Source organism: Heterodontus francisci, chromosome 32 (genome assembly GCF_036365525.1).
Source record: "Heterodontus francisci isolate sHetFra1 chromosome 32, sHetFra1.hap1, whole genome shotgun sequence".
NCBI lineage: Eukaryota > Metazoa > Chordata > Chondrichthyes > Heterodontiformes > Heterodontidae > Heterodontus > Heterodontus francisci.
The window spans coordinates 25201552-25213998 of record NC_090402.1 but is presented as its reverse complement, the minus strand read 5'-3'; the positions used below and the strand labels follow the sequence as shown (position 1 = coordinate 25213998).

At 44.4% G+C, this 12447-nt stretch overlaps 1 protein-coding gene across 5 annotated transcripts in view; it reads left to right on the top strand.

Moving 5' to 3' along the window:
• adgrd2 (adhesion G protein-coupled receptor D2) overlaps nt 1-12447 on the top strand; it is a 198185-nt gene that overhangs the window by 68518 nt on the left and 117220 nt on the right. For all 5 annotated transcript variants that reach the window (XM_068012504.1, XM_068012502.1, XM_068012503.1 and 2 more), the window contains one exon: nt 11680-11800. In XM_068012504.1, the coding sequence (XP_067868605.1) occupies nt 11680-11800 (121 nt within the window). The remainder of the gene's footprint in view (nt 1-11679; nt 11801-12447) is intronic.

Below are 12447 nucleotides of genomic sequence, written 5' to 3'. Positions count from 1 at the left end.
AACAAAAAATGGTAAACTTGATCCAAGAACATGTTTTGAAGCACAAATTTCCTTACATGGCCATGTGAATTTTCTACCAACGGAAAATGTGCCTCAGGTGAAGCTGCAGATTCAAAATAAGCTTATAAACTTCCAATTCTCTTCTAAGCCAAGCATTGTTCTGCAACTGGTCACCAGAAATGGTATACTAGCATTCCTATTGGTCTATTTTTGAACAAGGTACCCAATGCAAAATACGCCCTTGAAATGCCACACTGTTTTAGGCACTACTGAAACCTACAGTTAGGGCAACACATTTGACTGGGCAGCAAATTGGGACAGAAGCTATTTATGCCAGTTTTCAGCCCCAAAACAGAGCAGCTGAATTTTCAAACATGATTTGACCCTTTTTATGACCCACTTGCTAAAATGCTAGGCACCTAATTAGGTGAGGACTGCTGGTGCTATGGCTTAGGAGTTTCTTGGTCTTACTTTCTGGAGTTTGTAGGAAGAGAAATATAAGGCCAGGATTAGCTGTGATTGGCAGAGTGAGGTGCTTTGGGGCTTAAATACTGCTGAGAGTTTGAGCAGTGATTAGCAAACCTGGGAATAACCTTTTTGAGCCGTTTGTTTGAATTGAGACAGCTTCTGACGTTCTGTGGGAGTGAGACCATTGGGAGATTTTGACCACACCCCTACACAGTGACCAGGCATATCCTCTTCGGCCAAAATCATGGAGGAGGAGGAGAAGGAGAGAATGGAGGAAAGAAGAGTGCAGCAGCGTTTGAGAGTGCAGCAGCGTTTGAGAGTGCACCACGCATGATATTACCCCCCCCTCAGCCAAAGAATGTACAGGCAACACAATGGCTTGTAACCTGCCCTACACAAAGTTTGTCACACCCATCACCATTGTATTTGCTGAACTTCACTGCCCTGTTGCCCAGTGCATTGACTCTTCAGATTTCCATTATTGTCTTCAAAAGTGTCCATGCCCATGCTGCACAGGGTACCTCTGCAATATTCACCAGTCCTACATCCCAACACACATCTCTTTGCTCTTTCAGTTTTGATCTATTGTGCACTCCCTCCTCTTCCCCTTCCACTTCACCTTTGGTGCCAGAACCTTCACCCACTGCACCCTTCACTCTGGAACTCTCAAACCCACTGCACCTTCCTACTGTCTGCTCAAACTTTTGCTGTCTGTATGTGTCTTGGTTCAAAGCCCCATCATTTCTCTCCACTTTTCACCCAAGTCGAGTGTTTTGCTAAATGAAAAGTATAAGTAAAGGTAAGTATTTGCAGAAATACTTGTGTTTGTCCTCAGTGCAGTGATTCACAGAACATTCTAGTCTCTTGTACTGAGTCACATATTTTTCCCACAATCTGACTATTTGTTTCATTTTATATGTCATAGAAACTCTAGTTTTTTAAAGGGATTCAGTATATTGCTTTCATGACTCGACTTTCTTTGATTCAGTGAGACACTTATGTCTTTCAAGAATTAATCAGAACTCACCATGACATTCTCAATTTTGAAAGCAAATGACTGCAGCAGCTTGAGCTCTCACAGTAGTCTTACACAATATTAACAATGCTACTGCTCCTTAACATGATTTAGTGTGGCCCTGGTTTCTTGCAAAGATTCATCTGCCATGGTTGTATCTCACAAGAACTTGCCAGTATGAATTTTGCGTGTTCTGAATTTTTACTTCAGCATTATGCCCTAATGCTTCATTTACTGACAGGGATTCATAGCAATGCTTTTTATTATTCACTTGATTTGTTGAGATATTTTTGTTTTTCATATCAATTCACCACAACACATTTCTGCAACTTTCTTATTGTTGGTGGAGATCCACTTGCCATTCATTCCTGGCAGTGACTTGATGCTGTGTTCCCAATCTTTGCAAACATTTCCCTGGTGCTGATTTCTTGCAACAGTGTTCCAGAACATTCTATGTGGAGGGATTCCCTACAACATTCTTATTTTACATAGAATTTGCAGCAAAACAAACAGTCCATTCAGCCGTTCTGATGAAAGGTCACAGACCTGAAACGTTAACTTTGCTTCTCTCTCCACAGATGTTGCCTGACCTGCTGAGTATTTCCAGCACGTTTTGGTTTTGGTTCATTCAGCCCAATTGGTTTATGCCGGTGTTTATGCTCTCCATGAGCCTCCTCGCACCCTACTTCATCTAACCTTACCTGCATATCTTTCTATTACTTTCTCCTTCATGTACTTATTTAGTTTCCCCTTAAAAGTATCCATGCTATTTGTCTCAACTACTCCATGTGGTAGCATGCTTATTATAGTACTCCACAATATTTTCTAATGATTCCCCATTGTGTTCTTGTTATTTCGAAGAATTTGCTACAATGCTATTTTTTAATATATTTATAAAACAATGCTTACTAACCAACATTTGCTCATCATGGATTATCAACAAGAAAGTGGCATGTCAAATATACATTCCTGCCTGAGATGCTTCAGCATTCCACCTGCAGTTAGTGTTGAAAGCTCATTCAGCTGCAGGTTGACCATCATAATCTGTCTTAGTCCTTCCTTCATTCAGTGAAAGCCACTGGACACAGATTGGCCCAGATTTTGCAGTGGGAATAACAATGAGACTATCATCACTCATCATTATTTACAGGATAAATAGGACAGCAACTTCTGACATCCACACGTGTGCAGTAAAACGCAGAAATCTGAAATTTGCTGTCGGATTCACCCTGCTCCTCCACAATTGCACTATACTGGTACCAGACTGATAGATTTGGCATTGAAATGCATGTAAGGGCCCTTCTTACCCACTAGTTACCCACTAAACAAACCAGAAAATGTTAGGGCTTGTCCGTTCAGCTATAAGTGAATTTTTAATTGCACAAAAGGTCTTAACTACTGCCGAACAACCTCTCTACCACTGAAATTTAACCTTTACAAGAGTGGAGGCTCATTCCTTCATTCCAAATTCCTTGGCACTTCAATAAAAAAATTTCTTTTACATTTACTTGGACCAGAATTTTACGATGCCCCCCCCCCCCCCCCAAAGAGTGGGTTGGTGGCGGGGGGCGTAAAATGGAGTGGGAGGCCCTTCCCCACCCACTCCCACCTCCGCTGTCATTTTACGCGGGACAGCAGCGGCGAAAACCAGCCCGCCCGCCCCAGGCCATTCAAGGCCCTTAAGTGACCAGTTAATGGCCACTTAATGGCTTCTGCCCTCTGCCACGGGGAATTTACCCTTGGCTGGTTGGGCAGCCCAGGACTGAGAAAAGCCATCTGACAAAAACAGCCGGCTTTCTGATGATCTGGGGGGGTCCTCATGATCAGGCACCCTGTGCCCGACGGAGGGCCGCGCCCGATGCCCCAACCACCTCCAATGCCCACCATGCCCCCCCGTCCCCCCAATCGACCACCCTTGCCTGACTGATCACCCCCGGCGAGGCCCCAAAAACTTACCTTTTCCCTGGGTGGTTGCAGTCCCAGCAGTGACCACCGCTCCCTATGGCACTGCTCGGATTAAGTGCTGCCAGCAGCTCCGTGGGATGGGACTTCCTGCCTCAATGAGGTGGAAGTCCTGCCTCAGACCAATTAAAGGCCTGGGAACGGTAAAATGCGGTCTGGAGTCTGGATCCCCAGGCCAGGCAGAGACGGGATCGCAACGTCTTTTCAGTCAGTGGACGGCTCCCATCCAACAAAAGTAAAATTCCGGTCCTTGTCTCTTTTAACTCTCTCTCTTAATTCCATCTTCCTTTCCCTCTCTTTGTTTCACTTTCTATACATGACTTTACATTAAATATGTCAGCTAACACTTCCTGGTTTATTCTGTGTGCCTCAGTAAGGATTCTGCAATCAGATTGGTCAAGGAGAGACATTGAGCTGAATTTTACAGTCCCCTGACGTCAGAGGTTGAGGCCGCGAGGGTGGGTGGGGGGGAGGGCAGAAAATGCCTCCAGGAGAGGGCCGCCACGCACCCTGACTCTGTGAAGGCCCGGCTCGACATTGTTGGTGGTGGTGGGGCCTCGTGGTGGCCCCCTCCCGAAGCTTGATGACGGGAGCTCCATTTAAATATTTGAATTAATTTAAGTCAATGAATTAATTACCTTTACGCTCCCGCCGTCTGTTCTGATGCGATCTTTGTGCCGCTAGCCGGCACTCCCGTGCCTTCGGATCCCTGTCTGGGGAACCGAGGTGGAACACTGGTAGGGAGGGGGGAGGAGGTAAGTTTCTCAGTGTGGGAGGGGATGGAGTAGGGTCAAACTAATATCACTTATGTAGGGGATGGTGGGAAGGGTTATAGTGTAACGTTTATTTACTGGGGTGGGGGGACAAGGTAAGTTTTGGTGGGAGAGGGGCAAATGAAATGTATTTAAATTTAAAATTAATTTTTTAAATTAACTTTTTCTTCAAATATTTAAATTGATCGGTAGGGCTTGAAGCCCCTTAAAATGACTGGACAGACAGCCCGCCCCCTCCACATCATCGTGGGGTGGGGGGCGGTCTGCCCAAGCTATTTAAATGAGCCATCGCACTTAATTTTGTGGCAGTTCCGCAACGTGCGGCCTGCCGCATTGTTTTTGCCCAGGACAGACCCAGCAGAGGTGGCAGCACAGTGGTTTAGAGTGCAGAGGAAGTTGCCCTGGGAGTTCTCAACATTGACTCCGGACCCCATGATGTCTCATGGCATCAGGTCAAACATGGGCAAGGAAACCTCCTGCTGATTACCACCTACCGCACCTCCCCCCACCCTCAGCTAATGAATCAGTACTCCTCCGTGTTGAGCACCACATGGAGGAAGCACTGAGGGTGGCAAGGGTGCAGAATGTACTCTGGCTGGGGGACTTCAATGTCCACTACGAAGAGTGGCTTGGTAGCACCACTACTGACTGAGCTGGCCGAGTCCTAAAGGACATAGCTGCTAGACTGGGTGTGCAGCAGGTGGTGAGGGAACCAACAAGAGAGAAAAACATACTTGACCTCATCCTCACCAATCTGCCTGCCGCAGATGCATCTGTCCATGACAGTATTGGTAGGAGTGACCACTGCACAGTCCTTGTGGAGAAGAAGTCCTGTCTTCACATTGAGGATACCCTCCAATGTGTTGTGTGGCACTACCACCGTGCTAAATGGGATAGATTTCGAGCAGATCTAGCAATGCAAATCTGGGCATCCATGAGGCGCTGTGGACCACCAGCAGCAGCAGAATTGTACTCAACCACAATCTGTAACCTCATGGCCCGGCATATCCCGCACTCTACCATTACCATCCAGACGAGTGATCAACCCTGGTACAATGAAGAGTGCAGGATGGCATGCCAGGAGCAGCATCAGGCATACCTCAAAGTGAGGTGTCAAGCTGGTGAAGCTACAACCCAGGACTATTTGCTTGCCAAACAGCGTAAGCAGCATGCGATAGACAGAGCTAAGTGATCCCACAACCAATGGATCAGTTCTGAGCTCTGCAGTCCTGCCAAATCCAGTCATGAATAGTGGTGGACAATTAACTGACAAATATCCCCATCCTCAACAATGGGGGAGCCCAGCACATCAGTGCAGAAGATAAGGCTGAAACATTTGCAACAATCTTCAGCCAGAAGTGCCAAGTTGATGATTCATCTCGGCCTCCTCCTGAAGTCCCCAGCATCACAGATGCCAGTCTTCAGCCAATTCGACTCACTCCGCGTGATATCAAGAAACGACGGAAGGCACTGGATAATGCAAAGGCTATGGCCCCTGACAATATTCCGGCAATAGTACAGAAGACCTGTGCTCCAGAACTTGCTGCGCCCCTAGCCAAGCTGTTCCAGTACAGCTGCAACATTAGCATCTACCCAGCAATGTGGAAAATTGCCGAGGTATGTCCTGTACACATAAAGCAGGACAAATCCAACCCGGCCAATTACCGCCCCATCAGTCGACTCTTGATCATCAGTAAAGCGATGGAAGGTGTCATTGACAGTGCTATCAAGCGGCACTTGCTTAGTGACGCTCAGTTTGGGTTCTGCCAGGGCTGACCTCTTTACAGCCTTGGTTCAAACATGGACAAAAGAGCTGAACTCAAGAGGTGAGGTGAGAGTGACTGCTCTTGACATCAAGGCAGCATTTGACCGAATATGGCATCAAGGAGCCCTAGCAAAACTGGAGTCAATGGGAATCAGGGGGAAAACACTCCCCTGGTTGGAATCGTACCCAGCACAAAGGAAGGTGGTTGTGGTTGTTGGAGGTCAATCATCTCAGCTCCAGGACATTACTGCAGGAGTTCCTCAGGGTAATGTCCTAGGTCCAACCATCTTCAGCTGCTTCATCAATGACCTTCCTTCAGTCATAAGGTCAGAACTGGGGATGTTCGCTGATGATTGCATAATGTTCAGCACCATTCGCGACTCCTCAGATACTGAAGCAGTCCATGTAGAAATGCAGCAAGACCTGGACAATATCCAGGCTTGGGCTGTTAAGTGGCAAGCAACATTCACTCCACACATGTGCCAGGCAATGACCATCTCCAACCAGAGAGAATCTAACCATCTCCCCTTGACATTCAGTGGCATTTAGATCGCTGAATCCCCCACTATCAACATCCTGGGGGTTACCATTGACCAGAAACCAAAGGAGGACCAAGGGATTGATTAAGAAGGGGAAAATAGAGTACGAGTGTAAGCTTGCAGGGAACATAAAAACTGACTGTAAAAGCTTCTATAGGTATGTGAAGAGAAAAAGATTGGTGAAGATAAATGTAGGCCCCTGACAGTCAGAAACAGGGGTATTTATTATGGGGAACAAAGAAATAGCTGACCAACTAAATGCATACTTTATTATACCAGAAATGTTGGGGAACACAGGGTTTGGTGAGAGGGAGGAACTGAAGAAAATCAGTATTAGTAGAGAAATGGTGTTGGGGAAATTGATGGGATTGAAGGCCGATAAATCCCCAGGGCCTGATAATCTACAGCCCAGAGTACTTAAGGAAGTGGCCCTAGAAATAGTCGATGCATTGGTGGTCATCTTCCAAGATTCTATAACTCTGGAACAATTCCAACAGATTGGAGGGTAGCTAATGTAACCCCACTATTTAAAAAGGAAGGTAGAGAGAAAACAGGGAATTATAAACCAGTCAGCCTGATGTTGGTAGTGGGGAAAATTCTAGAGTCCATTATAAGAGATTTTATAGCAGAGCACTTGGAGAACAGTGGTAGAATCGGACAGAGTCAGCATGGATTTACGAAAGGGAAATCATGCTTGACAAATCTACTAGAATTCTTTGAGGATGTAATGAGTAGAGTTGATGAGGGGGAGCCAGTGGATGTGGTTTATTTGGACTTTCAAAAGGCTTTTGACAAAGTCCCACATAAGAGATTAGCGTGTAAAATTAAACTGCATGGGATTGGGGATAGTGTATTGCGATGGATAGAAAATTGGTTGGCAGACAGGAAACAAAGAGTAGGAATAAACGGGTCTTTTTCCGAATTGCAGGCAGTGACTAGTGGGGTACCGCAGGGATCGGTGCTAGGACCCCAGCTATTCACAATATATATTAATGATTTAAATAAGGGAACTAAATGTAATATCTCCAAATTTGCAGATGACACAAAACTGGGTGGGAGGGTGAGTTGTGAGGAGGATGCAGAGAGGTTTCAGGGTGATTTGGACAAGTTGAGTGAGTGGGCAAATGCATGGCAGATGCAGTATAATGTGGATAAATGTGAGGTTATCCACTTTGGTAGAAAAAACAGGAAGGCAGATTATTATCTGAATGGCTGCAAACTGAGAGATGGGAATATGCAGTGAGACCTGGGTGTTCTCGTACACCAGTCGCTGAAGGTAAGCTTGCAGGTGCAACTGGCGGTAAAAAAGGCAAATGGTATGTTGGCCTTCATAGTGAGAGGATTCGAGTACAAGAGCAGGGATGTCTTGCTGCAATTATACAGGGCCTTGGTGAGGCCACACCTGGAATATTGTGTGCAGTTTTGGTCTCCTTATCTGAGGAAGGATGTTCTTGCTATAGAGGGAGTGCAGCGAAGGTTTACCAGACTGATTCCTGGGATGGCGGGACTGACGTATGAGGAGAGATTGAGTCGGTTAGGATTATATTCGCTGGAGTTCAGAAGAGTGAGGAGGATCTCATAGAAACCTATAAAATTCTAATAGGACTGGACAGGGTAGATGCAAGAAGGATGTTCCCAATGGTGGTAAAACCTGCTAAATGAGCTAACCCTTCTGATGTTATAAATGAATTGTCATCCCATAAGTTATGGTCATTTCTATTCCATCCTGTGTGTCTTTAGTCTTACTGGGAATTGATCTGAGTTGTTCTTGTGATGATCTGTGCTTTTTAGGACTTGATTGCTTTAGTGCCAAGAATTGAGGGTCAGTTAATTTTGCTCGAGTGTTCTGTGTTGCTTTTGGAGGAAATGCTGCCAGAGGTGGCCACATCTGACGAATCTTTTTTCATCATATTTGCAATTCAGCGACCATCCGGTGCCTTTTAGTTAAATAGCATGTATACCGAGAGCTTACAGGTCTGCTGGTGCTTTGATCAGTCGCATGTATTCTTCAATGGTGTAAAAATTAATTTTAATTTTGCACTTTTCATGCTTCTATGCGGTCTAATTTGGAAAATACACCATTTTGAATATGTCTAGCATGAACATGGCTGTTTATAGATATGGTCACCCCACAACTTAAGAATATGCAGGGAGAGAGAGAACAGGCAACCAGCACACAGTCAAAAAGAAACAGGCAGGTAGTGCAGGAGTCCCCTGAGTGCATCTCGCTCTCCAACCAGTATTCAGTTCTGAATACTGATGAGAGTGTTGTTCATCTGGGTAGTGCACCATGGGTGGCTCTGCTGTACACAGGGCACAAAGAAGACTGGAAGAGCAATGGTGATAGGAGATTTGGTAGTTAGGGGAATCGACAGGTATTTCTGCAGCTGCAGATGTGAATCCAGGATGGTGTGTTGCTTCCCTGGTGCCAGGGTCAAGGATGTCACTGAACTGTTGCGGAGCACCCTGAGCGGGGAGAGTGAACAGCCAGCAGTCGTGGTCCATATTGGTATGAACGACATAGGTAGAAAGAGAGATGTGGTCCTGTAGTCAGAATTTAGAAAGCTTGATAGGAAATTAGCAAGCAAGCCCTCAAAAGTAATAATCTGCGGATTTCTGCCAGTACCACACACAAATGAATTTAGAAATAGGAGGATAAAGCTGATGAATGTGTGTTTGGAAAGATGGTGTTGGAGGGAGAGCTTTAGATTCTTAGGAAATTTAGACCGGCTCTGGGGGAGATAGGACCTGTACAAACCAGAGCTGGGACTGAGTTCCTTGCGGGGCGATTTGCTAGTGCTATTGGGGAGGGTTTAAACTAACTTGGCAGGGGTGTGGGAACCAGGAGGTAATCTCAGAGAGAATTACCAAGGTACACAGAATATTGTACACACAGAATATTGTGTTGCTAGATCAGTTTGAAATCTCTCCCATTTAGCATGGTAGTAATGCCACACAACACTTGGACAAATGCAGATTAATTAAGGAAAGCCAGCACAGATTTGTCAAGGGAAAATCGTGTTTAATTAATTTGCTGCAGTTTTTTTGAAGAGGTAACAGAGTAGGTTGATGGGGGCAATGCTGTTGATGTGGTGTACATGGACTTCCAAAAGACATTTGATACATTGCTGCACCACAGAATTGTGAGCAAAATTATAGCTCATGGAATAAAAGGGACAGTAGCAACATGGATACGAAGTTGGCTGAGTGATGGGAAACAGAAAATAGTGGTTAATGGATGTTTTTTGGACTGGAGGAAGATTTCTAGTGGAGTTCCCCAGGAGTCAGTATTGGGACCCTTGCTCTTTCTGATATTTATTCATGACCTGGACCTTGATGTATCAGGCACGATTTCAAAATTTGCAGATGATCCAAAACTTGGAAACATTCTGAGCTGTGAGGAGGATAGTGTAGAACTTCAAAAGGACATAGACAAGTTGGTGGAATGGGCAGACAAGTGGCAGATGAAGTTCAATGCAGAGAAGTGTGAAGTGATTCATTTTGGTCGAAAGAACACAGAGAGATAATATGAAATAAAGGGTACAATTCTAAAGGGGGTGCAGGAGCAGAGGGACCTGGGTGTATATGTGCATAAGTCATTGAAGGTGGCAGGACAGGTTGAGAGCGCCGTTAATAAAGCATACAGTATCCTAGGCTTTATTAATAGAGCGAGGAGGTTATGTTAAACTTGTATAAAAGACTAGTTCGGCCTCAACTGGAGTATTCCATCCAGTTCTGGGCACCACACTTTAGGAAAGACGTGAAGGCACTGGTGAGAGTACAGGAAAGATTCATGAGAATGGTTCCAGGGATGAGGAACTTCATTTACGAGGATACATTGGAGAAGTTGGGACTGTTTTTCTTGGAGAAGAGGAGGCCGAGAGGAGATTTGATAGAGGTATTCAAAATCATGAGGGATCTGGGCAGAGTAGATAGGGAAGAACTGTTCCCACTAGTGAAAGGATTGAGAATGAGATGGCAGAGACTTACAGTAATTGGCAAAAGAAGCAACGGCGACATGAGGAAAAATATTTTCATGCAGTGACTGGCTAGGATCTGGAAGGCACTTCTGGAGAGTCTGGTGGAGGCAGGTTCAATCGAGGCATTCAAAAGGGAATTAGATAGTTATCTGAAAAGGAAGAATGTTCAGGGTTATGGGGAGAAGGCGGTGGAATGGCACTGAGTGAATTGCTCATTCGGAGAATGAGACACAATGGGCCGAATGGCCTCCTGCGCTGTAACATATCCGTGATTCTCTGATTCGCTGCTCTGCTTTAGTGACCATAAACACAGCATTAAAAATGGTTTATCAGTCAAAGTTATTTAATGTGTTGCCAGCAGCTTTGGGCAGCTGAGAGGGAAAATGGCACAACTATTTCATGGTGAATAGTATTTGTTTTACAGCGATCTACTTCATGCTGTATAAACCTATACTATTTTTGCAAGAGCCTTTCCTATTCCACTTGTGTGCCGGTCATCTTGCAGCAAATGGTACAAACTCTGTTGTGATGCAGAGATGGTGAAGGCAGATCTCCTGTGACATGTCCAGGCGTGTGTCTAGAAAAGCAGTGTCACTGCACCTGCATTTATTGGCTCCTCGCAAATCCCTCTTGCTTCATCTCAATTTTACTTTGTGGTGGAACTCTCAAAGAAAAAATCATTATCATTGTTGTTTGTGCTACAATTTAAATGCCAACAGCAATGAAGAATAATGAAAATACCACCAAGAAAAAAAACAAAAATGAAGAGGTGATGGATTACAAAATTGTATTTAAAAAACTTCCATCAACTAAAAATTGTCATCTATCTTTAAGATTTAAAACAGCCCAAGTTCCCAAATAACCGATACACTCTAATTATAGGATAAGAACACTGTTGGTGTTTTAATACCATCTTAATGAGATCTACACATGCTGGGAGTGGAGTCTTGAATTTTCTGTCAGAATACCACTTCGTAAATTGCAGCCTGGAGTGAATCTGGGATGTAAACCCAATTTTCCACCACTATAGAGGTGCCACTTAGCAGGGCCCCAGAAATTGAGTCACCGATATTTTCTTGAAATGGTTGCCCACATTACTATATTTATTTTATGGCTTACTTTATCCTGTATATAATATGTGAGAAGTTTTCTTTTTCAATGTTTCCTTTGTTTACAGGGCAGCTATTAAGCCAGTGGTGATCCTTTTGCCGGTTTTGGGTCTGACCTGGTTTTGTGGGGTTTTGGTCCATCTCAGCATTGTTCTTGCATATATCTTTATTGTGCTCAATTCCTTCCAGGTAGGTGTGCACAATTTCCTTTGTATGTACTTAAATATATACTGCTCATCAAGAAAGACTGAGAAGAAGGCATATTATATTTTATTTCTTCTGTCAGAATGAAGCATTGTGTCAGGAATCCTTCAATCGGATTCATTGCATAGTCATGGTTATTGGTGATTAATTGCCTCATTTTGTGCTAAAGTGTGTCATGAATCCCAAAACAGGAAATAACTTTTATTTATATAACAACTTCATGACCTCAGGATGTCCAAATGCATTTTACAGCCAATGAGGTATTTTTGAAGTGCCATCACTGCTGTAGTGAACACACCAACAACTAAATAAATGATAAGATCATCTGTTTTGAAATAATAATCGAAAATGCTGGAAATGCTCAGGAAGTCTGGCAGCATCTGTGGAGAGAGAAACAGAGTTAATGCTTCAGGTCAATGACCTTTCATCAGACCTAAAAGGTTGACGCTGTTTCTCTGTCCACAGATGCTGCTAAACCTGCTGAGTATTAACAGCATTTTCAGCATCTGCAGAATTTTGCTTTTGTATAGTCATCTGTTTTGGATTTTGGTCGAGAGATAAATATTGGCCAGAACACCAGGAGAATGCTCATGTTCTTATTCGAAATGTGCTGGGGTTTTTATGTCCACCTG